The following is a 27,714-nucleotide window of genomic DNA, read 5'->3' as shown; positions in this document are numbered from 1 at the left end:
GAATCATTGGACTTTTTTCTCTTCTTCATATTCCATACCCAGTCACTTGTGCCAGGTCCTGTTGATTAAGTGTCCGAGGTTGCTTTTGAACTCTGGAAGAGGAGTCTTCCTGCCTCCAAGCCCAGTGCTCTGTCCACTACCCACCTGATTCCCCACAGACTCCTTAGCCTGTCATGGAAGACCTGAGCAGCAGGTGGTTGTGGGGATGCTGCACTAGGCCTGGAGTCAGGAAGATGACTCCTCCAGTTCCGATCTGACCTCAGACACTTAGTAGCTGTGTGACCCTAAAAAGCCTTCTGAACCTGTTCGCCTCTGTTTTCTTATCTGTAAAATGAACTGGAGAAGGAAATGGCAAATGGCTCCAGTCAGTATCTTTGCCAAGAAAACCCTAATGGGTTCACGAAGAGTCCAGTGGGACTGGAGAAACTGCTTAACACCAAAAATAGTCAGACCTAACCTGTGCTCTCCTATTCCTCAGCCATTAAAAGGTACCTTGTTTTTGGTGTGTAATATTTATTTATTTATTTATTTATTTATTTTTTTTAGCAATCGGGGTTAAGTAACTTGCTCAAGGTTACACGGCCAGTTATTTCTGGGTGTGGTGCTGAGTGTCTGAGCCCGGGATTTGATCTCCAGGTCATCCCAACACTGGAGCCGGTGCTCTTACTTGCTGTGCTACCTGGCCGCCCCTGGTGTGTAATATTTTAATCCCGCTTTCTAGTTAAATAAAATTATTCACTTACTTGCCTTCACACAGTATGTGTTTTCAGCCAAATTAGATTATTAATGGTTTCCTCAGTTCCATGTGCCAGAAAAGGCAGCATTTTTCAGTGGGAGTACTAGCCCTGGGATCAGAGGTCCTGAGTTGAAATCCCCTTTTTGATGCTTAGCTCTCATGATCTTGGACAAGATCTTGGACAAGACACTAAACCTTTCTGGGTCTCAGTTTTCCTCATTTATAAAATGAGAGTGTTGGAATAGATGGTTTCTGAAGGTCCTTCTATGAACCTCTTGTTCCAGACATTTATGCTGACTTTTCTGGATCACTGGAATGGACGTGGTTCTCCTCAGAATGTGCCTCTTCCTTTAAGGCTCTGCATCTTCTCTTCCATGAAGACTTTCATAACCTAAACTGGATCCAGGGCCCTTTTCCTGATCTCTCTCTTGTCTTTCATCAATTCCTTCCTTGTGTTAACTGTCACATAGTAGCACGTGGGATCTGTGCTATAATCCTTGTGGGGACCATGTTCTGTGATGCAGATTGTATTCCTCTATACCCTATGGTTTTGTGCTTTCCCCATAAATTCTCCAGGGCCATCTATGCCCATCATTGGAAGGGGGAGAGATTTTCCTCTAGCTCCATTGATGTGATGGGGATAGAAACAGAACATGTGGCTATCTGTTGGTTATTCCTCCTTCTCACCATATGGTCTGGGCAGGGCCTGACTCAGGCCATTCTTCTGGGAGTTTAGGTTTAATATTGAAGTGAAATGAAATGCCCCAAGGTCATTCAGCTGTTAACAAAAGTAGATTTCTCTATTTTCCCTTTGCAGGAGAAGGATTTTCATTGGGGACCACTGGGAATTGTTCCAGCTGCATGCATCTCTTCTGCTTCAGTCATCCATTGTGATATACTAGGCCAACCTTAGAGAGTGGTGGCTGTCTGGAGCCCCTCCGGGAGGCTCTGGAGCCCCTCGGGTGGTTCTGGGCTCAGGAGGTCAGGAAGTAATTGCAAGACCCTGAGCCAATCAAATCTCAAGGACAATTTAAAGACCATTTTAGGGAAAAACCAGGCTAACTTAATTCTCCTGTCTGGTCCATGTCTCTCTGACATCCCTTAGGTACATCTTTTGCACATTCTTTTCTGGTATTAAGGGGATGCCAGCACACCATAACCTTCTTTTTCCCTGGGATGACCTTGAACCTTAATTGTTTGGACACTGTAGTCTTCATTGCCTTGCAAAATCACTAGAAGAGTGTGGTTAAAAGATGGGCGAAACTTGGGGTCGTTAATATCACTGATTCTCTCCAACACCTCCCTCCGGGTCAGTTCTGGGACCAGCTAATTAGCCATTTGCAGCTTCTGTCCCTGAGGCGTGTGTGCTTGCATGCATGTGGGCTCAGCTCACACGCAAACGCACATAGTCACTTCAGTTTCTGTACAGCAGACACCCTTAAGTCTTGTGGGAATGATTATGCCCCTTTTTTTGTATGAGTGTGGAGCTCATTTAGGATGTTCTGCAGAGCTCTCGAGCTTAGTGCAGTGGCCTCTGCAAATAGGAAATGTGGAGCATCTCCCCGTTTGTAGGAATTAGAAAGGGCCTGGAGTCCTTGTCATGAGGATTGGTTACCTACTTTTCTAGTCTTATGGGCTTCTTTCCTCCTGTGTAGCCAGACTGTCAGCCTCTTTTCCGAGTTCCTCATGCATGGTGCTTCAGTTCCCAGGTTGGTGCCTTTGCACTGAGTGCCTTGGATGTCTAGAATGGGTTTTCTCCTGACTTCTTCCTTCAAAGCCAAGCTCAGCTGCCACCTTCTACATGAAAGCTTTCCTAGAACTGCATGACCCCCAACTGCTAGTCACCTTCTGTCTGTGTTGTAGACATTGAGTTCATACCTCCCTGTGGGTTTATTGTCTCCCCTTGCTAGACTGTAGGTGCCTTGGGATCAGTAGCTTTTCTTTTGTCTTCCTATCCCCAGTGTTTGGCACATAATAGGTACTGATACATGCTTTGTTTATTGTTGATTGATGAGCCTGGAAGAAGAAAGGTTGGGATGCATGGGGCCAGGTGCCCCTCTTGTAGTCTTGTGACTAGACCTGTTCTGCTTCCAAGGGCAGAACCAGGAATAATGGGTGGAAGTTACTGTGAATTAGGTAGAAGTTTGAATTACTGTGAAGTAATTCAATTAGAAGTTGAAGTTACTGTGAATTAGGTAGAAGTTTGCCAGGAAAGACTTCCTACTGTTTAGGACTGTCCCAGAGTAGAACCTGCCACCCACCACTACTGGGTTCTTGATCACTGGAATTCTTCAAGCGAAGATGGATGTTAGAAAGATTCCTTTTGGGCTTGCATCGCTTAAGTGGCCCCAAAGGCCCTTCCAACTTTAGAATTTTGTGATTGTGGAATCCTTCTTCTGTTTTTATTCTAGAAGGGAAATCCTGCAGGAAGGTGGCATTTTGGAGGAGCATTTAAATCTTTGCTGTTTTATTTATGACAATAAAAGGTTTAGAGAGTTTAAGATCCCATCATGTGCATTAGATGGTGCTGCAGATAGGAATTTGATTTGCCAGAACGATAACTGCTTTGGAGGTTTTGTCTCCCATGAAGAACATATATATATACTAGATTCCATGAGAGATGTGAGGAACTTTTGTTGATGACAGTATTCCCTCAAGGGTTAGCTCAGTTGTCACCTCCTGCAGGAAGCATTTTCTGATCTTGTTTGGTATTAGAGCTCTCTTCCTCCATGCTGTATTTGTTCCCCTGGTAGAATGGAAAGCTGGGTCTGTTTTCCATTTTTTCCTTTGTATTCCTTAGTATCTAGTGTGTAAGAAAAATATCATACTCTGTTTTGGACACAGACCTGCCAGAGACAAATTTTATTTATTTAATTCTAATTCTCAATACATTTGCTTAGAGAGAAAATACAAAGGGACAGAATTCATCCTGCCCTTGAAAATCTGTCATACAAGCCATTTTTGAGTTATTTTATATAGTATTCCCCAACAAAAAGTCTGCATTAAGATAGGGCAAAGTTACAAAGCTTCCAAGTTCAACAAACAGTTTGATTCACCAAACAGAGCCATGGTCACTGAAAATGTAGGCAGTGCTCTGGACAGTCATTTTCCCCAAACCATCCAACCCTCTCTAACCACTTCCCTTAAGTCTTAGAGTTTAGAGAGTTCCCTTTCGATTTGGTCAAAGGTGAACTCAGGAGATAAACTTTTATAGACAGAATGAAATAGAATTTATCCTGCTCAATCTGATCATTAATCAGTTCCTGGAGAGAAGGACTTATCAGACCCTCCCTTTAGAAACTGGTTAAGGCTTCAATAAGAATTATGCAAAACAATTTCATTATTTTAGACTTGACATGGGACTTGAGACTAAAGTGTTTTAATATTATTTTGTAATATGTCGTGTAAAGGAGGAAATTAATTGGGGAGGAGGGCTCAATATGCTTCCACACTTTGCACAGTGCCTGTGTAAAGTAAACGCACGACAAATGTAAATCGAATTGAATATTGATTTAGTTTGGTGGACCTTAATCACATTCTTCATACCTAATTCTTCTACAAAAGATAGAGGTAAATAAACTGCAGTTACTTTCATGGCAGCTCTTTGTAATTCCTTATTGTCAGCACTGCAATAGGAGATGGCCAGGTGACTGAATCCCTCTGTCCTTAGATGCATGGTGAAACCAGCTCCAGTTCTGAGGAGGTCACCACACTCCTTGGCTGCATCTCCCTTTTGTCTGGGTGTAGCCCATATTTCATTTAGAGCAGAATCTTCAAGATTGATAGGGCTTCAGTAGGATGCTTGCTTGGTCTCTGGGACAAGGATCTCAGAGTATCAGCCTGTATGGTAATGTCTACAGGTAGTCCAGAAAGCCAGGCAATTCTGTATTCTTCCCTGGGACTGCCCCCCCAACAACGTGCCCTGTGTGCATGCGCGGAGTGCGTTTAATAAATGTTACCTAGGTTGGATTTTACTTTAAAAAAAGCAACTTAGGGTGGCCAGGTGGCGCAGTGTTGGGAGACCTGGGATCGATTCCGGCCTCCGATACTCGGCACCCACACAAAAATAATAATAACTGGCCATGTAACCTTGAGCAAGTTACTTAACCCTGATTGCTTACCAAAATAAATAAATAAATAAAAAAAGCAACTTGGATATAAGTTGATCTTATCCAGAGCAGCCAGTAATGACTGTATCTGCTTCCAGAATGGAGCTAATTGCAAAAACTCTTAGGCCCCTTTCCCCTACCTCCCACCCTTTTCCCTTTGTGCTGACAGATGCTCAATATTGATTTCTCCCAGAGAGAAAATAGATCATAAATCTCGTGCTTTTTATTCTTTATTTTTTCTGGTTTGTTTGATAACACCTTAATAAAGGTGTTAAATTTGTTATTTATCATTATTCACTATCTTCACCTGCTTACCTGTTTTGTGGTTGAGCATTAGACATTAATAACATTGCTTTTTTTGTTCAGGCAATCTGGAATTAGAGTTCCTCCAAGGTGCCAAGTTTTGAGTTTCCCTAGGCAAGGGTGGGGAATCTGTGGCCCTCTAGGTCCTTAAGTGCAGGAATCCAAACTTCATAGAACAGATCCCCAAAATAAAAGGTTCTGTAAAACTTGGACTCAGTCAAAAGGCTGCACCCAAGGATTTAGGAGGCCACAAGGTCCCCACCCCTGCAGGCTCAGCTGTTCCTGGTAATGTTTTGTGAGGAGGACCCTGTAGCAGCAAGCACCCCAGTGTCCCCAGGGTGCCTGCTCACACAGGTTCTTGGATCTGCTTTGTTAAAGGAAAGCAACTCAGAATGGGTTAACAAGCTTACTTTAATCAGTCAGACATATATCGTTTACCTTGTTCAGGAGGAAAGGTCAGCACCCTGAACCTCAAAGTATACAGGCATAATTATCAAGACAGAAACATCAAATAGACAGATTTCCAAACTGTCCAACCATTACATCCATACCCAGTCAACATCTGGGTTTCCACATTCTGGGTTTTTCAAAGCCGGGGGACTCTCAACAACGGCTTCCCAGAATTCAGATCAAATCACAGAACACTTCTCAAAGTGAGTCCCAAAACAAAGCTACACATCAGGGCTTATATAGCCTTCTCCTGTCTCAGAGAATGTAACAACCTTATTGACTCACTGGCCAATCAAGAAGCATCTACTGAAAAACGAGCCTCCCACCCCAGGCTTCAGGTGCACATTGGCCTAGGGGCAGGGAAGATCTTTAAAATTTGCATTTCCATTACAACCCATAGACAAGAACTGTTTGTTGGCCAGTAGATTATAAAAGTTGCCTCATATGTCATATTGCATTGAAGTGTGCTGAGCTTTGAGCCTAGTAGGTACTAAAACTATTTAGTAATTGCATTTTTTAGCTATAGATGTAGATTTGTGTATTTCCAATAAAAGCATACTTAGATAATGTTAAACTTTTTTATCAGATAATTGTTGATGATTAAACTGTTGGGATTCAAAGTACAATAATTATGGTATACAGTCCTGAGCCACTCCTGGTTTTAAAGGGCCTCATTCCATCCTTTGTTGTAGCAACTGAGTTTATTTTAGTAGATTTTGTAGCTGAGACTGATCATTCAGTAAACTGTTGATAGTGTTATTTTAGTAATTTATTGAAGTAATTTAAATATTAGTCATAGATTTTGATTTCCATGTTTTTGAGGTAATACTTGATGGTGTGGCATTTTTTTTCATAGCTTTGAAGGAGGGTGAAAATAATTTTTTTAAAAAGTGATTGATAAACTGTTCATCAATAAATTTGTATTTATGTTCCAATTTAGTAATGTAGGAATTAGGATAGGATTATTAAAAACAATCAGTAGGTGGGGAAAGTAAGTCTTGGAAATAGGCCTGCTTCAGATGTGTGATCTTCCATTCAGTGCCCCCCTGACCCTCTGAAAATAGCTTCCAGTGTCACTTGCTGTTCCCATTTCCGGAATAATTGGCTAGAGATATCAAACATTTTAATGGAACTAGATTCCTGGTGATAACTATCCTGTTTCTATTCTCAAGAATATTAAAAAGAGGCCTTCTAAGTGTTTTTTTTGGGTCTTCCTATCACAGTCCTTTCAGATCCCTGTACCTCCCTAGACTGAAACCTTCCTTTGTGACAAAAATAAGCAAATACAAATGATACACACTTTGACCAAATCCGATCCCTCTATTTACAATTCTTTGTCCTGCTCCCCTGTTGAATTAGCTGATTTCTGGAATCTTCACTATTTTTTTTAGTTACTCAGCATTAAGTATGCCATATTTTTATGACATTACTATAGTTACTGCTTATTATATTATACTCAGAATCCTTGGAATTAGTTAGAATTAACAAAATCTAAGAATATTTCTTTCCATTATTTTCTCTGTACATTGCCAAATGTACATTATCCAATACAGTGCCACACAGTAGGAAATGGTTAAAGCAAAATTGGAGTTTATATAAGAGGAAATCTCTGGTTAGAAAGAATGTCTCAGTGATTGTAGTGGCACTGAGAACCCATGGCCACGGAAGAATCCTCATAAATCTGATGCCATTGACATACCTAATAATAACTGACAGCTGAATTCATTGGCTTTCGAGTGTCCCTCTGTAACCACTCTTGGCATCTCCCACTTTCCCTTATGCCCTGTGAGTGTATTATTACCTTTATAACCTCCCCTCTTGTCCTCCTCACTAATAAATAATCCCTTCAGTTTTATTGTTGATACAGACTGAAAGGTGCTAATTTTTACGTTTCATGTATTCTTGCAGTCTCACCTTGCTCTTATCAGCCACCTTGCTGATAGTTTAGTTCATTCACTATTTTATTCAGCTATATATCCTGCTTATACTTTTTGGAACGCCCAGAATTTCAGTGAGCTGCTGGCCCTTTTTACATGAGGAGGGAAGAAAGTGTCAGAGGTGTGAAGAAGGGTTCTAATGTCTCTACAAAAGAGAAACTGGCCAGTCCCCTTTTCTGGGAGCAGAAGCGAGGCCTTGGTGCCTGCAGGCTTGATGAGCACTGTTGTCAGCAACAGATGTGGTCATCTGCACCGTCCTGGACAGCAGAGAAATGTCCTGGCCCCCAAAATGGGGACAGTCGGTCTCTGGAAACCCCTCACTGAGGGATAATGGCACCAGCAATAACAGGAATGGTTCTTTATGTGTGTTCTCATTTATTTCTCACAGCCCCCTTGTGAGATGGCTACTGTAGGTATCATTTATCTTCATAGAGGAAGGAGCTGGGGTTTAGGTTCCAATTTACTCATTTCATGTCACATTGCAGGTAAATGTCATTTGGAGCTGGGGCCCAAGCTGAGTCTTCTTGACTCGGAGGTTGCCCCTCTTTCTCTCTCCATCACTGCCTTTTAGGTCTATTTAACCATACTTTTCCCCCATTTGAGAGGCACTCATTTTCAGCCTAATTATTTGCTACCACAAAGAACTGCCATAAATATATTAGTAAATTTGAACCTTTGTTGCCATCTTTGCCTTCTTTAAGGTCTATGTCCAATAAGAGGATTGTTGGGTCACAGAATGTGGACAATCTTAGGCAGTTTACTTGTGTAATTGGTAACTTATGTCCAGGATGTTTGGACCATTTCACGGCTCTGTAGTGTAGCAATGTGCTTGTTTTCCTGTATCTTCAACATTGTTTTTCCAGTTTGTTTGGTATGACTTGAAATCTCATATGTTTGAATTTGCATTTCTCTTGCTGGCAGTTATTGGGAGTGCTTTCATGTGATCATTTGTATATTATCAATCTCTTTAGGAAAACCATTAACATTGTTTGACCCCTTATAGTGGTAAAAATTGTCTTTTTTATCTTTCAAATGTGCCTTTGTTTGCTTAAAACTTTCTCCCTTAGCCATGTGTGGTAGTTGTGCAAGGTACCTTGGCTCGATTCTTACAATTTTTTTATGGTTTGACCTTTTCTATTTTCATTGTGTGACTGTTGGGAAGGCCCAACATGTATTATGAGGCCCAAGGTTTGTGTGCTAAACCACATTTCTGCCAAACCACTTTATAATTTGGCCAGCGATTCTCATGAAAAGGGAGTCCTTTGTGCAGTAACTTATGTTCTTGGGTTTATCATACCCTGGACTGTTGTTGTTTTTTAAATAAATTTTTATTAACATTTTTTCATTTTTCTGTCACCCACATTTTCATTTTTATCCCTTCCTCTTCCAGAGAGTCTCTCCTTACAAGAAAGAATAAAAGAAGAGAGGGAAAAAAGAGTTGAGTGAAATTAACCAAATTGGTTGTATGTAAAAATATATAATGATATTCAGTGTCCCCTACCTATAGTTCCTCAACTCTGCAAAGAAGATGGGGAGACCTTGTTATAACTCTTCTTTGAGGTCAAGCTTGATGTTTTGCATACACATTATATCTATACATACATACCTATAATATATAATATGCATATGTTAAATAGACACATGTACATATATATCCATGTAAATGTTTTTTTATTCTGAACTTTAACACTAAACAAAATGAGCTTTTTTTTTTAACTTTTTTTTGGAGGGGGGAGGGCAGGGCATCTGGGGTTAAGTAACTTGCCCAAGGTCAAGCAGCTAGCAAGTATTAAGCGTCTGAGGCTGGATTTGAACTCAGGTCCTCCTGACTCCACCGCTGGTTCTCTATTCTCTGTGCCAACTGGCTGCTCCATTTTCTGTGAAATTAAAAAAAAACAACTCCAATGACCTTTTCTTTTCTCTTTTTAAATTTGCTTTTTCCTCCTTCTTTTCCCAGGAACCCTATCTTTAGCCTTCTTTTCCTTCCTACCTCTCTCCCCCTTTGGAAAAAGAATAAAAAAATCTTGATAACAGATATGCAGATTCAAGCCAACACATCTCCACACTGGACTGCCTTGCTATTCTCACTTTTTTTTTTTTCCTGTTTCTTGCTTTTCTCATCTGTTCCAGTGACCTACTTTTCTGTTTTTGTTTTTTTTTTCAAACCAGTACCAAATAGTTTTGGCGGGTACTGCTTTGTAGTCTAGTTTTAAATCTGATAATGCTATGTCCCCTTCATTCAAATATACTTTTTTTATTGCATCCCTTGAGACTTTAAGGCCATTGGATCTTCCAAATGAATTTTCTTATTCTTCTAATTGTGGCCTAACTCTTAGTAGTGACTAACTCTCTATTTTAATCTCCCTTTATTTCTGCCAAGAGTATTTTGTAGTTGTATTTATATAATTCTTGTATGTGTCTTGGTAGTCTGAGTCCCACTTTTTAAATTCATTTTGTAGTTATTTTGAATTGAATTTTTCTTCCTGTTTTTGTTAAAAGAAATGCTGATGATTTGTGGACTAATTTTGTATCCTGATGTTATTAATCATTTGAGTTTTTTTTGCTGATTTTTTTTGGGACTTTTATGTCCGCTGCAAATGTGGATAGTTTTGTCAATTTTTATATCTTTGAGTTTTTTGCTTGTTTTATTGCCACAGCTCGCATTTCTAGAACGATACCAAAAAACTGAGAAATGGGGAATCATTGCTTCACCCTTATTTGTACTAGGAAAACTTCTATTGTAAACTTTTCTATGTGGAAAAAAATAAGAGCTTTTGTTTTTACATGGATGCTTTTGGTCACACTGGAGAAGGGCTCTTCCATGCCTCTGCTTTTAGGGGTTAAATGAGGGGCAGTTTGGTATAGTGTGCAGAGAACTGACTTTGAAGCCAGTGTGACTTGGGTTCAAGCCCTGCCAGTGGCACCCGAATGACTGTGATTCAGGGCAAGTCCTTCAGTTCTTAGTGCCCTGGGTTGTTTGTCCTTTTTTCTTGAAGAGGACCATTGCCATTGGCATCAAGAAGGTGATGCCATGACTTGCAAGTGAATTGGATTTGAGTGAGGGAGGGTTGTGCAGTCATCTGGGGCCAGTGGCCAGATAGAAACAGCCAAGGTACAGAGCACCCAGGCAGTGAGTAAAGGAAGCTTTAACCTATGGCTGTGATCGTCCTACTTAGATTTTGTCACAAGTTCTTTCTGTATCTTTTGAAATAGCTTTCTAGTTTTTGTTTTTCTTGCTGTTATGATTAATTATGCTAATTGTTTTCCTTTTTTTTCTTTTTGGAGGGCAGTTGGGGTTAAGTGACTTGCCCAAGATCACACGGCTAGTTTTAGTGTGTGTGTGCTAAGTGTCTGAGGCCAGATTTTAACTCAGGTCCTCCTGACTCCAAGGCTGGTGCTGTATTCACTGTGCCACCTAGCCGCGCCTGCTAATTGTTTCCCTAATGTTGAAGTATCCTTGTATTCCTGGTTGGAAGCCAGCTTGGTCATAGTAAATTATTTTCTGGCTATATTGCTGTTGTCTCCTTAAATCAAATTCTGGACTGAGGATTCTATTTAAAAATTTTTTTTGCATCAGTATTCATTAGTTCATTCATCTGTACATCTCTTCTTATCTCTTTCTTTGTGTATCAGATCTCTATTTGTCTGATGAAGGGACTTTGGAATGCCTTCTCTATTTTCAAGAGTAGTTTATTTTAGTATGGATGTTATTTAAATATTTAATAGAACGCATTTGTAGGTTGGGGTTCTTTAGGCTGTTTTAATTTGCATTTCTCTGAGAAGCAACTTGGCATAATGGATGGAACACCAGATTTAGAGCCAGGGATGTACAGAACCAAATCCCTGCCTTTATTTCCCATGGAAAGTCACATAATCTCTGTGATCCCCGATTTCCTTATCACTAAGTTGAAGATCACAGTATCAGCAGTCTCTCCCAGGGTTATGAGGCTCAAATATATGCAAAATTCTTGACAAGCCTTAAAAGCCTCTTTCCAATTCATTTTTTTTTTTCCCAAACCGACAGGAATTTATTTTTGGTTTTTCCTACCTCTCCCACTGATGAAAAAATAAAACAGGCAGCTAGGTGGCACAGTGAATGGAGCACTGGCCCTGGAGCCCAGAGGACCTGTGTTCAAATCCAGCCTCAGACACTTGATACTTACAAGCTGTGTGAACTTGGGCAAGTCACTTAACCCCAATTGCCTTGCCTTGCCCCCTCCAAAAAAAATAAAAACAAAATCTTTTTTAGCAAATATGCAGTCAAGCAAAACAAAATCCTTTACTTCCAGTCCCTGCCAAATTGGTGTTCTGAAAAGCCTAAAGTGCCAGTGTCTCCAGGATCAGACACAGATTCCTCCATTCTCTCTCCAGCCAGGATCTTCAGGCTCCTTCTCATGCCTCCAGGGAGCTGGGTGGCCCTGCATTCAGGAGCACCTGAGTTCCACACTGACCTACAGAGGCTCACTAGCTGTCACTTTGTACCAGTCACTTGATTTCTCTCTGCCTCAGCGTCCTTATCTGTAAAATGAATATAACAGTACTGTCTGCCTCCCAGAATGGTTGGGGGACAAATTGAGGTGATATATGTGAAGTGCTTTGCACATCTTACCGTGCAGTGAATGCAAGCTAGCATCAGTATGAACTCTGCACCCCAGCCAAAGAAGACTTCTGACAGAGATTCTCCACTATAGTGCTGCCTTAAAAAAAAATTAAACTTTTTCCTTATACAGAAAACACAGTGGGATCTTGTCTGCACACTTTTAAGTTAATTATGTTACTATAAAGATGTGATCTGTTAGAGAATTGCATATTATATCTTTTTTTTTTTAGAGCAATTGGGGTTAAGTAACTTGCTCAAGGTTACACAGCCAGTTATTTCTGGGTGTGGTGCTGAGTATCTGAGCCTGGATGCGATCCCAGGTCATCCCGACACTGGAGCCGGTGCTCTTACTCGCTGTGCTACCTGGCCGCCCCTGCATATTATATCTTAATAATGAAAGTGTGCTTGCTTCATTTTGGGTATAAGATTTGAACTAATTTCTTGCCTTGACTGGTTAAGGGCATTAATGACTAGATTTTCTTTTTATTTTAATCTTTTTGTTGGTTGAAATGGGAATAACTTCATGAATTAGGCTGTTAATAATGTAGCTTCCTTGTGGTGATTCCTAGAACTCTCCACAGCAACTTAAAAAAATACATTTCATTGATATCGCTTGTTTTAACATGGACAACATTTCTTCTGGTCTCTCCCTTTCTTTCCTCTCAGAGAGCCACCCCACATAACAAATGATACCTGTTTCACATGTGAATTCAAGCAAAACATTTCCATATTAGCTACATTGCAAGAAAAATAAAGTGAAAAAAGTATACTCCAGTCCACACTCAAGAGTTCCTCTGCTCTTTGGAGGTGTATAGCATTTTTCATCAAATGTCCTTTGGAATTGTCTTAGATCATTGCCTTGAACAGAGTAGCTAAGTCTTTCACAGTTGATCTTTTTAAAAAACATTATTGCTGTTGCTACATATAGTGTCCCTCTGGTTCTGGTTACTTTACTTTGTATCGGTTGGTATGTCTTCGAAGATTTTTCTAAAACCACCCCATGCATCATTGCTTATAGCATAGTAGTATTCTATCAGAGTCATATACTACAACTTGTTCAGCCATTCTCCAGTTGATGGGCAACTCCTCCATTTCTCATTCTTTGACACTACAAAAAAAGCTACTGTAAATACTTTCGTTTATATAGATTCTTTTCCTTTTCCTTTGATCTCTTTGGGAAACAGGCCTAGTAGTGGTATTTCTGAATCAAAGGGAATGCTCAGTTTGATAGCCCTTTGGGTATAGTTCCAAATTATTCTACGGAATGGTTGGACAAGTTAATAACTCCACTAACAGTATGTTAATGTCCTAATTTTTCCACATCCTCTCTGGCAACAAATAATGTTTTTTAAAGAAAAAAAGAGAAAGAAATTAGTAAAGCCAATACTACATGAAAAAGGTCTGAAAATAACAGCAGTGTTCCACACCTGTGGACCCAAGTATGGACTTGGGTTTATCTTCTCTTATCCCCAAAGAGATGCTTGTACTTTGCAATTTTGCAACATTCACTTTTATGATGATTGATTTTCCGTTTACATTCATGTAATCATTGTTTATATTTTCTTGTTGGCTTTACTGACTCTCCTCTTCATCAATTCATGTAAGTTTTCCCATGCTTCATCATCTTTACTGTTTATTACAGCAGAGTGATAATTCCATCACATTTATGTCCCACAGTTATTTAGCAGTTATCCTGGTGGCATCTACTTTGTATCCAGTTCTTTGCTACAAAAAAGGGGGGTTGTGTATGTTGTGTTCAGGGAGGACTAGCACCTCGGACGTGAGGGCCTGCCAAGCCCTTCTGAGGGCTGCTTATCAGCCATTGGTGTACACCTTTCACTTGTGGCTCCAAGAAGCTGTAACGTGTAGAGGCCACATCCTGGTAAACCATGTTGGCAGATGGGCTAACCCAGGCTGAGGGCAATTGATGGACTTCAGATCTATTGGTGAATTAGGGGGATGTCTACCCCAGTCACGTGAAGACTTCCACCAGCTGACTTGGTGGATGACAACAGTTTATCCCAATGACCATGAAGGTGACTGAAGAAGGCTCTTTGGAACACTTAGAACTTGGTCACACATCGAAGACGTGAAGATCATTCACTTCATCCTTGGCCATCAGTGGTTGTCTTGGGATTTGCCTTGCCACTGGACTTTGATGACTCTGGGAGAGCGAGGCTGATGACTTTGTGCAGTCCTGCCTTATGTTCATGTGTAAGTCATCACCCATGACATCACTGGTCTTTTTCCAAAAAAAAATGACAAACAACAAACCAAAGGGAAAAAATACTGCTATGAATGTTTTGGTGAATATGGATTTCCTGTAGCATCACACATTCATCCTGTTTCAGATTAGTTCCTCAGACACACCTCATCTGATCCCTATTATCTCTTTCCTGTTGCCCAGAAGAGCTAAGGATGCTGAAAAATGTGTAAAACCAAGTTTTGGAATGATTGTCTCCCTGGTCCCTGTATTCTACCTGCATCAGTTACACTGGATAAAGGATAGAAGAATTGTATAAAGAATTTAGTAAGACCCTCCAAATTAATCAACAAGCACTTGGATTCTCTTTGACTAATGCAAAGATGGGAATGAGGTGGAAAACATTTGGCAAGAAGGAATGAGAGAGGCCAAAGACTTGTAGACTATGCAGAAGCTTCTGTACTTTCAGTGAAAACATCAGTCGTCCCCTAGGCTGAGGGCCTGGTGAGGAAGAACAATGATATCCCCAAACACCATCTCTGAATCTGTCACCTGTTCACATTCCCACTGCTGTATTAAAGCAAAGATAAGAAGTAGTTAAAAGCCAGAAGGACAAATAATGAGAAAAAGTATGGTGAGCAATTGGAGCAGCTCATTCCTGAACTGTTTAAAGAAGTGGCTGATCATGAAAAATAGGTAATTGATGGCAGACATGAAATCAATGCAATTAAAATTTAAGGAAGTTTAACTGATATGAATCAGTCGTCATTACAAGGATTTTGAAAGCTCCTAGGCCAGCAAACAGGTGATGGAGATGGTGCCAGAGGCCACATCAGTGTTCAATATAAACTTCTTGGTAAAATGTTATGAGGAAGGATTGATGGATGATTATAAGCAGGATGGCTTCAGAAATCAGAATCATTGAAAGAAAACCTGCTTAAAGAAAGTTTGGCAAGTGATCAACTTAGCAGCATCCTGAGCCATCTAAAAGTGAAATGGAAGGACGAAGGCTTCAAGATTTTTGCAACTGTTTTCATCATCAAGGCCTGGAGAGCCCCATATTTGGTCTCTTAACTTTGAGTTCTGGATGCAGAAGTGGCGCTATAGTGAACAAGGAGGCCAGAATACCACCATAGTGGAGTCCAGTGATGGAAGAGGAGGCGTAATTGTGAAGGGATCAATTCACAAGTATCTGAAGGAGGTAAAGATGCCAAAGGGATGAGGCCTTCAACATTATTAACGCTGGAGAAAACATCTACCAAGTCTGATCCTTCTATACCAAATCTTTGAGACCTTCATAGTTGGTGAATGATGCTTAAGGAAGTCACACCACCAGGGTGTAACCCCCCCCCCAGGGCAGGGACAGTCTCACTTACTTTTGTATCCTTATCACACAGCCCAGTGCTGACTCATTGGATGATAATTCAATTATCATTGAGAGAGGAATCTATTCCAAAGCCCTCTTTAGACCTTGCAAGTGCTTGGTAAATCCTAGTGGACGGATTTGCTCCTCAGTCATCTGAATACTCCTGCCCTACTCCTGTCTGCAGTATACTGGACCTCCTGTTTCTGTTGCTGATGCCATTTCTTCATGGTGTTTTTCATTTTGGAAGAGGACAATGTCATCATGGGATGATGTCTTAACCTGCTAGTGAATTGGATATGAGAGGCAGAGTTGCACAAAGTAGTCAACCTCACTCTCCCTCCTAGCCAAGCCCAGTGGTAAGACAAAAGCCAAAACGTTGGGGGATGACCCAGGATGCAGTGGATGACCTTGGAGTCTGACCAAGCTTGAAGTCATGGTCGTTGGAACAAATTATTCTCAGCCACCCATTCAGCTGGGGGAAATCTTCATGTGATTGGAGGAGACATCCCTCTAACTCACCTACAAGTTTGAAGTCTGTCAATTATCCTCAACCTGGTTTAGCCCATCAGCCAGGATGGTTTGCTAGGGTGTGGCCACTGCACATGCTTCATCTTCTTGGAGTCTCAGGCGAGATTTGGGTGACAAGTAGACACTAAAGATGGAAAGCAGCCTAGCTTGGGCTTGTCAGGCCCTCACACCAGAGGCGCTAGTCCTCTGTGAATGCCCCATACACTTGTTGATATCTTTTAGTTTGATAGCAGCAGTCATTTCTGGATATATCCATGGCTTTCCTCTCATCCTGCCTTTGTACTCTCTGGTAACAAAGAAAAACATTTAGGTGAAAGAAACAACAGGTCCAGTGTCGGTCCTGTCAGTGTATGGTATGTTCAGACTTTCTGCCTTCATGCTTCCCCTCTGCTCTGCTGAGCTGACTTGATTTTTTGACTGAGGATAGAGGAGGAAGGAGATATTTGTTTTCTTCCTGTCTTTGATCTTCCTCTTCCCATTCCCCTCCAGTGTCTTGCCCAATAGATTTTTCCTCCACAGCCTCTTTTCTTCACACTTTCTTTATCTACTCTCTGACTTTTCTGAGGAAACCAAGAGGCATTTTGAGATAGAGTATTGGACTTTGAGTTCAAATTCTGCTTCTGAATCATTCCCTTTGTGATCCTGTGCAAGTCACTTAACCTTTCTGTTTGCCTCTGTCTCCTCGTCTGCAAAATGGGGAATCATAGTATCTACCTCACAGGGTTGCTGTAAGCATCAGAGGAGAGAACATGTATTTTGTAATCCTTAAATTACTATTAATTATAATAATAATGACACTAGAACTAATGGGGGAGGAATGTTAGGATTCTTAGCCCTTACTTGCTGCCTCACCTTGAGCAAGTCACGTAGGTTTGTTTACTCTTGTTTTGCTTCATCTGTAAAATGGGAATGATACCGATTCACCCAAAGAGAATTCTTATGAAATTGAAATGGGATGTGTGTAAGAGGACTTTGCAAATCTTAAACCTTTATGAGGGGAAGATCCTTCATTGATTTTTGAAAACATTTTAGCTCCCCTAATCTATTTGTTTACAAATCACTGTTACTTAAGGGTAAATTTTAGGATTTGAGGGTTAGCATGCAAAAAGGTAAGGCATTAATTCTGGTGTTGGTGGATAAAATACTGGACCTGGAATTAGGAATATCTGCATTTAAATCCTGCCACAGACAGCTGTTTTGACACCACAGTCCTCCTCTAAGGGTGCAGTGCCTCAGGCACCTTCTTTGTCTCTTCAGTTACAGACCATTTGCTGATGTGCTTGGGTGGAGGGAGTTACTCTGGGTGCCATACTATGATGAACCCATGGTTCTCAACATTCCCCTCCCAGAAAAACAAAAAACAAATATATATTAGTAGGGAAAAAGATGAGATTTATAAAAATGTTACCTTGACTTTTTCTCAGGAGCAGATCTCTGCATGAAAGCAAAATCTGACTATATTAAACTGTTGACAGCCTTGTCTTTTCTCTCCAGGTATCCTGCAGCATCCGGATGGCACCGTCTTGAAGCAGCTGCAGCCTCCACCTCGAGGCCCGAGGGAGCTGGAATTCTACAGTACGGTAAGAGTCCTTGAATGGGGTGAGTTCGTAGTTGGGAGAAAGTCTTTCCAGCTGCCCTCTCTTAGTCTGTTCGTGGGATGGTTCAAATTCTTTTGTTACTAGAGGACTCCAGTTATTTGGGCCATGTATCAAGTAGGATTTGAAAAGTAGTCCTGCTGGGTCAGGATTGTGCCTCTGGCAGCTAACATCCAAGACAAGGCAGGGGAGTTTTGTCTGCCGACCAATGGGATTGGAACTCGTGGAGCCTCACTTCCTTCATTTGGGAAGTCATGGAGCTTTTTGACCCCTGTCATCTTGACGTGCTTCTTTCCAGCAGCAAGATGGGAAGTAGTGTTGAATGGCAGTGATGCGAGGACGCCAGGGACTGGAATGACACCTGGAAATTCATGCTGTTAGCTCTCCTGGGCCACTTTCTTTCAGGGCTGTGGAAGAGTTCAGTTGACTTTTTGAGTGACCTATTTTTAGCTTAGCTTTATGTAGTTTTGTAGTTAAATATAGTAATGCTTGTGAGATGGAAGACTACTGCTGGAGCACTGGGTGAGGAAACAGGTTCCCAGTCAAGCTCTGCCATTGCACGTGGTTTCGTTGATTCGTCTAAGGATTGTGGACAAATGCCAGCTTGGGAATGGAAGTGAATGGAGGTAGTGTGAAATCAGCCAGCCAGTCAGTATCAGTTAAGTGCCTGCTGTGCCCGTGCTGGGCATACAAGGACAAGGAGTAAAACAGTTCCTATTCTTGAGAAGCTTCTACTCCAAGGGACAGACAACAAGCTCCAGAGAGTGAAGGAGGAGATTTTATTTCTAGTCTGAGATCTAGGGCTCTGCTTCTTTTTCCCCTCAAACTGGGAGAGGGGAGGGGAGTGGGCAGGTATTGAATTCATGATCTCAGAAGCTCCTTTTTTCTCATTCTCTGAGCCAGGTGTTTTTTAGTTGGTGTGACTGTTCTCTCGGTCTTTGTGAGTTGCTTTAGTTAAATAAGAAAACAGAATCCCAAACTCCCCTCATCTGGTGGTCACGTGTTGGTGACATATTTCTTCAAACATAGCTAAATTGGTTCTCAGACTACATGTGATTCATCATGTCCTTTGAACTCTTTCAAGCAATTAAGGTGGAAAGAACATTGGAATGTAGCCTTAGACACTTACTAGCAAAGTCATTTAACTTGACCCTTGGCAAGTCACGTAACTTCAGTTTGCCTCAGTTTCCTCAACTGTAAAATGGGGACAATAGAGTACTTACCTCCCTGGGGTTGTTGTGTGGATCAAATGAGGTACCATTCGGAAAGAGTTGAGCACAGTGCTTGGCACATAGTGTGTGCTGTATAAATAGCTATCATCGGCATTGTCGTTATTTCCACGTTGGTAGGAATCATTGTCGTTTGTATTTTCCATGTTTGAAAGTTCACCTTTGTGGCATTAGAATAGTAATACATTGTCCTTGGCCATATATCCATATGTATATTTGCACATCTCTACATAAATTTACAATATAAATGACACAGATTAATGTCTGGGAGCTGGAAAGAAAAAAGAGGGATTTCACAATGTACAGTTTCTCAGGAGAAGGGGTTTCAAATATAATCCCTTGTTAGGTACAAAAATACCTTATGCCTTCAGTTCCTTCATAAGGGTTACTGAGCCTCTATTCTTTCAGGCAAACGGAAGGGCATAGCTCAGAAATTCCATTCAATTATTATTTATTCACTAGGGTCAGAACTGTAATGAAGGCAGAAAACTTTTTGTTTTTATTATGACTGATATTGAATTAATCTTGCCCCTTGCTAACTTGTTCAATAATTAACTGTGACAAAAGAGTTTGTCAAGCTTAGGAACCGGAAATTTGGAGCAGTATATCATGCCTGCCTTTGATTATTTAGTGATCCAGGGTGCACTTGGCTTGTCCCACTTAGTTTTCTGTTTTGATGCCTTTAGTCTTCTTTAGGGTGTGTTTGAGTGCATGAACGACCAGGTCGGTGGCAGTGCCCTGAGTGTTGATGTATTTCCGTGTCCTAGAATTGTTCATTTGTTTATACACTTAAGACAGTGACGCCCATTTGTCCTTAATAAGAAATGAAGTGGGTGTTTCACAGAGGAACTAGGAGTGACTACTGCTTTTTGGGGATCTCAGTTGTTATGGGATTTGCTTCCACAAATTTAGGAGACTTAAAAAAACTCATTTGGTATTTAAAGCCCTTCACAACCAAGTTCCAGCTGACTTTTCAGGCTCATTATACATGGTGTCCCTTCACTCAGCTCTCCGATCTTGCTCTTTGTTACATATTTCACTCCCCTTCTATGTGCCTTTGCACCCCTTGTCTGTCTCCTGGGCCAGAAATGTGTTCTGTGCTCACTTCTGACTCCTAGGATCTGGCATTTTCTTGAAAGCTTAACTCAGGCACCATTTCCTGCAGGAGGCCTTGCTGCCTCCCCACCTCATCCTCAGCTGCTAGAATGACATTTTATGATTTTGTGTCTTTGTTGTGTATATGTGGTCCCACAATAGAATGAATGTAAGCTCATTGAAGGTAGGGAAGGTTTCATTTTGGTTTTGGATCCTAAGTGTCCAACGGTGCCTGGCTCATGGTAGACATTTTGTAAATCCTTCTTGATTTATTGATTTAACTGAAGTGTGTCTGACTGATCTTGGGGAGGTTATTTAATAATCATTGTAATAAATTCTGCTATCACTTAGAAAAGCCCCCAGTACTTTACCTCCGTTATCTTATTGGGGCCTTGTACCCTCTGAAGTGATATGTTTTTTATTCTGAGAGAATTCTTAAGGTTGTATCAGTAGAGGGGATCTCCCTCCACTTTGGGAGTTCCCGTTAATGAAGTAATCTAACTGAGTAATCTAGCCTTCTAGGAAGCAAGTAAGTGAGGGAACTGAGAACAGAGAGGGTGTTTGCCTCTGATCACACAGCTAGTAAGGCTCAGAGGCATACATGAGCCCCAGGTCTTTCTGGTCTAGTCTCCATCTATTACACCATCCTTCTCAAAACTCCTGACCTCTGGTGCCCAGTGGCCTCATGTTCAAAATGAAGGGATTTGGACACTAGTGTGTAAGGAGGAGACCCTTTCTTTCTGTGTTCTATGAGGCTAATTACAGTGTTGGGAGGTAGTGACTGAAGGGCAGACCACATTTAGGTGTTTTCCCTGGAGCATCCTCCCTCTCCAGCAATAACTGTCATTTATATTGGTATTTACAAGCTGAAGGCACTTTGCATGAGTGATCTCATAAGAGCCTTCCTGCTCTACCTTTTATGGATGAAGAAGAGTATAGATGGCTGGCCTTGGAGTCAGGAAACCTTGGGTTCGAGTCCTGCCTCTGACACTTGGTGGCTCTGAGGCCACGGTGGGTCAGTGAGCCTCAGCTGCTCTCAGGCAAGTTATTAAAGGGCTGTCAGAAAGTGTCTGGATTGAGAGTCCTCGCTCCTGATACAATCATAATTCTGGAGCAAAGTTATCTTTATCATACTTCTTCAATAAGGGGTCTGTCTGTATGTTTCAGAACCATACATGCAGTCCAGGTCAGGTCCAGCCCTCAAGAGATTAACTGCCCAAAGGAAATGGCCTCCTTCTTTTTCTTTTGCTCATTACACCTTCAACCCTGAGGTCTGGGGAAGAATTCTGTAAAGCTTAGACTTTAGCTCCTGTCCAGGCTCTCCCCAGAGCAGTGAAGAGGAAGGTACTCAGAGTGCAGTGTATGTAAATCAGGCCGAACATGTATATTTATTCTACATAGAGGAATTTCTGGGCATAAAGATCCACAAAAGTGTACTCTGACATTAGGAAGCTTACCCCAATGGCAGTAATGGCTGCAGTTAGACTCTGCTGGGAAGCTGAGATTTAAACATTGGAAAACAAAGCAGTTTTTAATGTTTCAACCTGCCCTCCACCTACCCCCCCACACTCTTCCTCTCAAGGTAGCCATATTCCGGTGAGCCAGGTCAGGGGTTGCCCATGTCTTCTGGGTACGAGGCTTTTTCTGGAAGACCAGAACTTGCCACCAGTCAGCTCGAAGGGACCCAGGATCTCCAACAAGATCTCAAATTCACAGGGTTCCCTCCAAAACTGAACATGCTAAGCTTAGGGTCACTTTTCTGTCTCAGGAAAGAAACATAAAGTGGAGAGGGCAGCCAGTGGCCCAAGTTTAAGATGACTTCATGCAGTCCCTCGTCTCTAGTTGCCATGTTGGGGTTGCCATGGGACCAGAATAGGGGAAACGTGGCCTCCTTTGCTTGTCTGTCAAGGGGTAGAATTTTAATTGCTTCTGCATCTTAAAAAAAGAAGACGTGACTCAGGGCAGGTCACTCCCAGAGTCCTTCAGTGCACTTTATACTTGACTGACCAGATGCAATGAGGGGCTTTCCCATACACTTAGTTCATGTGATTGGCTGGAAGCAGGCAGGCCAGGTCTTGCTCCTGCCTTGACATATATAGACTTTTTATTTTTTCAATTCAGCTCTGAAAAGGTAACATAAATCAGGGGGAAACACTTCAGTATACATACTCAGTTGCTTTACACAGAACCTCTTTTGGGGAATCTTAACTTATTGAGAAATCATCTTTGGTCAGTCAGTAATATTAGTGCAAGCAGTTTTCTGCTAGAAAATTATTCACGTAAAACACCATAAGGAAGAGGCACAGGAGATTATTTTATCTCTGCTTATGAAGTTCTTATCAGCAGTTTGCAAAGCACTTCTCACTTGTAGATTTATCCTCAAAGTTAAATGGGACGAAGGTGAAGAAAGCTGATTTTAGAGTTCTCTACTTCATTTCCTATCACTGTTATTTACCATCTCTCTGTCCTTTTTTTTTTTGAGAGCAGTTGGGGTTAAGTAACTTGCCCAAGGTTACTTGGCTAGTTTTTTTTGTGTGTGTGTGTGGGTGTTAAGTGTCTGAGGCCTGAACTGAACTCGGGTCCTCCTGACTCTGGGGCCGGCGCTTTACTCACTGTGCCACCTAGCCGCTCCCATCTCTCTGTTCTTAGACATAGCAACATTCTGTTCTAATCACCTTGTCTTCAACAGAGGGTAAAACCAGAGGGATCAGCTCACCATGTACTTGGGCATTTGTGTGTCCACAGGCATTTATGCTTTCCAGAGACTCTAACTTGGGAGGGATCTTGGCCATCTGTTCCTGTGACTCAGACAACCTGACTGGTCCATCTGGGCTTGGGACTGTAGGTTGCCGATGCTGCCTTGATTCCTCCCAGGGCACTATCAGAATTCTCCATCCCAGATGGTATTCTTGAAGGAAATGCGACAGGATTTCTTTTTTCTTGAGCTTTTTGTTACTTGGAGCTGTGGCTAATGCTTTGGGCCATCAGTCAACATTATATATTATAGGTGGGAGGGTGGGAGCTGTGGAAGGCCTTTCTTGTTATTGGCAGTTCATTATCGAGGCAGGGAAATTTAGCAAACCTACACTTCCATCTTCCTCTGTCTTACCCCAGATATATTAAAGGTCAGTAAGCACTCATGATAGATGAGACTGTGGCCATTTGAGGACCTCCTTAGAGGCGAAACTCATCATTGAAGATAAAATTTGGCTCAAGAGAAGCAGTTAATGACAATTATCAGGCACGTGGGGAAATGGTTAGCTTGATAACACACATAGAAACACATTGGAATAATTCCTTTTAGGAGGAAGAGAATTAAAATTGTTTTTGATGCCTTTTGTTTTTACTTTGCCATTCTTTGTGGCTGTATCACATCAGTTCCTCCCCCCTTCATTAAGTCTCTCTTGTAATAGAAAAAGTTAAGTTATGGAAATCATGGCTGCTTCTGGCAGCATATGCAACATTTCAGTCTTATAGTCTCCTAACTGCTCTACTGAAAAGAAACCAAGGAATTATTCCTCAAAAGAGGATCACAGTGGGTTACCCCTTGAGATCTTTTAGCTTGTTGCTACCTCAGAGAGTAGAAGAGCCATTGCCCTTGCCCACTGGGAATGGACAAAGAAAGCTCTCTGCCATAGCCCCTCTGGAAGGGAGAGTGAGGACTCTTTCAGAGCAGTCTTTGTTCTTCTGCTTGACCAGAGTGGCTGAATACCCAGGGCAACAAAGGCCTCAGAAGGCTCTGCCGGTCGTGCCAGGCCTGTACCTCAGCTCATCCTTTTGATCTTTAAGTCCTGCAGACTATGAAGGACATGGCTCTCCCTTGGTTCTCTTTCTACCTGGTTATTCCTTTGTGGTTTCGTTTAGCCTCAGTTATTTCTGTATAGATACAATGTTAGGATAATAGTAGAAGCTGGGCCTTGTGATGGCTGTCTTGAGGGACTCAGGTTGTAAGCAGCCTTCCTCTATCACTGCATCTTTTGTGTAGCTCCTAGTCTAGACGATTCTGTAGAGCTTGGCCTGTCCCGGGCCATCTCCATCCCTCCTCCCAGCCCCCTTATTTCTTTGCATCTCCCCAACACCCCCACCTCCCATCCCAGTCTGTAAGCTCCTTGAGGGCAGTGCTTTATTCTTTTTGTGTATCCCAAGTGCTTCACACTAAAGTGCCTGATAGAATCTTTCTGTCTCTCACTGTCTTACTCACATTAAGCCTTCTTCTTGATCTTACTTTGACTCCCAGACTTTTTATTTATTTTTTATTTTTTTGCTTTTTTGGAGGGCAGTTGGGGTTAAGTGACTTGCCCAAGGTCACAGGCTAGTTTTTGTGTTAAGTGTCTGAGGTCAGATTTGAACTCAGGTCCTCCTGACTCCTGGGCTGGTGCTCTATTCACTGCGCCACCTAGCCTCCCCGATTCCCAGACTTTTGATCTCTTCCATTTTCTTCTGACTCTGGCATCTCTTTCCTTTCTTTCCTTTGAAGTCCTTGACTATCCTCAACTCCATGATTTCTGCTACTTGAATAGCAGGTTTCCAGGTTTCTTTGCTCCTTAGTTTTCCATTGTTCCCGACATAATAATCCTTTTTTTGCCTGTGTATGAGGATTTCTGATCCTCAGACCACTTCAGATCCACCTTTCAATTTGACTGTTGCAGGGCTGATGAATGTAGATGGCGAAAGGCATAAGGAGTTGATTTTACAGACTCCATTGATGGAATATCATCTTAGCAGAACCCTTCTTGCTGCTTTAGAGTCATCTTCTCTTCATACATTTGTTCCTATTTATTCTTCATGGAGACTGATGAAACATTTTCCTCTTTCATCATGGGCTCATCCTTAGCCCCGTTCCTTCAGAAATTTAAAGCCGATGACTTAGTGTGTTTCACTGAGAAGATTGAGGCCATTTATTGAGCTGTGATTTCCTCCACTTTTCCACTTCTCAAAATTCCTCAGCATCAGGATCCCCTTTCTTCTTCTTTTCTCTGCGAAGACTTTGTTCTAAGAGTTATGTGCGTCTCTGGTTTCCCTTTTATCTGTAAAGGCCGAGGAGGATGGGTAATGATAAAAGGCCGTTAGATCGAGCAGTTGAAGACAATGGTCACAATTGAGAGAGCAGTTTTATTAGAATGGGAGCTTCCGGGAGTAGAGAATCAAGTGGAGAGGATTTTCTGGGAATTTAGCTGTGAAAGTGAACTGGGAACTAGTATAATATTCTCTTGTGGAGAAGATGGAATTAAGACCAAGTTTAACTGTCTGTAGGCAGTTGGTGAAGGGTCTGGGAGATATAGACAATGAAAGGTGTGTGAGAGGAGGAATGGTGATGGGAGTGCTGGGTATGGTGGAGCACGTGTGTAACCCCTGCTCCTGGGAGGCTGAGATTGGTGCATGCTTGAACTTGGAAAAGCCCATTGGGTCTCTGTATTTAAGTTCTGTACCAGTATGGTGAGCCCTGGAGAGCAGGGGCCACCAGGTGGCCTAAGGAGGGGTGAGCCAGCCTGGCTTGGAAATGGAGCAGGTCAGAACTGCCCTGCTGATCAGTAGGATTGGGCCCATGCATGGCTGCTGCACTTGTAGCGTAGGTATCCAAAACAAACTAACAAATAAAGAAACAAAGGGAAATGGTAATTAAAGCAGGCTTTCAAAGTAGACTCTGGTAGATGGATCAAGGGCATTTGTGGAAGAATTCCTCTTGTTAAAGAGAGCCTCTTACTCCAGGGGGAAGGCAGGAGGGGACAGCCAACATGGTGGACAGGTTTTGATAGGGAAGCTTATATGAGAGGGCCTTGGTTTTCTTCTTAAAATAGGAAGACATGTTCATCTTTGGAGGGCCCCCAGGCACAGCAGCTTCCTTGGAAGCTGGAGGGGAGCTTTCTGGTAGGGATGTAATCACTGAATGAATAAAAAACCTGCTATGCATCAGTCAGCAAGTGATGTTAGAGAACACGAATGTAATTTGTGATGGGAGGGTTGGACCGCCTCCCTGGTCTCCATTAGGGCCCTTTCACACTGTCACCACACTCAGCCTCCTTCTCTGCCACTCCAGTCATGTCCCTCTCCTCTGCCCAGAAATCTTCAGTGACTTCCTAGTGTGCATTTGTTAAAATGCAGATGCTTTTCAAGGCATTTTCCCCTTAGACTTGAGCCTGTGTGTCAGAAGGCCCTCCCTGGTGCCCTTTGCTCCCTCAGGAGGACTTGGCCCTCTGGGCTCCTGAAGCAGCAAGCATCCCCAAGGGTCCTCAGGGTTTGCTGCCAGCACAGGTTCTTGGATCTGCTTTGTTAAAGGAAAGCAACTCAAAATGGGTTAACAAGCTTACTTTAATCAGTCAGACTTATATCGTTTACCTTGTTCAGGGGAAAAAGGTCAGCACCCCGAACTTCAAAGTATACAGGCAGAATTATCAAGACAGAAACAGATCAAGTAGACAGATTACCAAACTGTCCAACCATTACATCCATACCCAGTCAACATCTGGGTTTCAACATCTGGGTTTTTCAAAGCCGGGGGGGCTCCAGACAACGGCTTCCCAGAATCCATATCAAATCACAGAACACTTCTCAAAGTGAGCCCCCAAAACAAAGCTACACATCAGGGCTTATATAGCCTTCTCCTGGCTCAGAGAATGTAACAACCTTCTGGACCCACTGGCCAATCAAGAAGTGTCTACTGAAAAACAAGCCTCCCACCCCAGGTTCCAGGTGCACTTTAGCCTAGGGGCAGGAAAGATCTTTAAATTTGCATTTCCATTACAGCTCCCTAGGATACCTTGTACTTTACTGCCTCTGTCAGCTGTTCTTGTGTCTGCTGCTCCCTTTGGAGAGAGGGAAGGAGTAAGCATTGATGTAGTTAGTGTGTACTGTGTGCCGGGCACTGTGCTAAGTACTTTATGGATAGCATCTCATTTGATCCTAACAAAGACTCTGCAAGCGAGGAACTGTTGTTATCCCCATTTTACAGATGAGGAAACTGAGGCAAACAGAAGTTAAGTGACTTGTCTAAGGTCACACAGCTAGTGAGTGTCTGAGACTTGATTTGAACTCGAGTCTTCCTGATAATCCAGCCTAGTGCTCCATCTACTGGACCATCTAGTTAGACCTTCAGTGCTTCTATTCTGAAGGAAAAAAAAAAGCGTGAAGCTATTCTTTCAAAAAAATGTTCTTGGTGTGGGTGGCAAGTTCCTTATTTATAGAATTCTTGTGGACAGATTTTTTTCTTGTTTTCATTTTTCTATTTCTCATATAACTTACTATGTACTTGCTATCTTGTTTTTTCAGAGCATTTCTATTTTCATGCCTCCAAAGCTGTGTGACAAAGGCTGGTTCAGATGGAAGACAATTGGGCTGCCGTTACTCCTAACGCAGGCATCCCTAGGAGAGGTCGCCTGGCTTTGACTCACAGTGTTTTACATGAATTAACATTTCTTCTACCTGAAATAGGATTTGAGCAAGGGAACCTGACTTCCTTAGATAATAAGCTATAGCTATTTTAATGCCTTCTCATCAAAACGTAAAGAAAAAGTTTGTGCTGTTGAGAGGTTTGACTTTTCCTTTTATTTGCCGTTTTGCTGTGGA

At 42.0% G+C, this 27,714-nt stretch overlaps 1 protein-coding gene across 1 annotated transcript in view; it reads left to right on the top strand.

Moving 5' to 3' along the window:
• The window catches only part of IPMK (inositol polyphosphate multikinase), an 85,619-nt gene that overhangs the window by 9,933 nt on the left and 47,972 nt on the right, over positions 1 to 27,714 (top strand). Inside the window, exon 2 of the mRNA XM_069101814.1 lies at positions 17,727 to 17,812. Within this exon, the coding sequence (XP_068957915.1) occupies positions 17,727 to 17,812 (86 nt within the window). The remainder of the gene's footprint in view (positions 1 to 17,726; positions 17,813 to 27,714) is intronic.

Source organism: Petaurus breviceps, unplaced genomic scaffold (assembly GCF_028583685.1).
Source record: "Petaurus breviceps papuanus isolate PSGF00001 unplaced genomic scaffold, PetGlider_PUasm1.0 490, whole genome shotgun sequence".
In the NCBI taxonomy this organism is placed as follows: domain Eukaryota; kingdom Metazoa; phylum Chordata; class Mammalia; order Diprotodontia; family Petauridae; genus Petaurus; species Petaurus breviceps.
The sequence above is the reverse complement of the archived record's forward strand: the minus strand, read 5'-3'. Positions and strand labels throughout refer to the sequence as shown.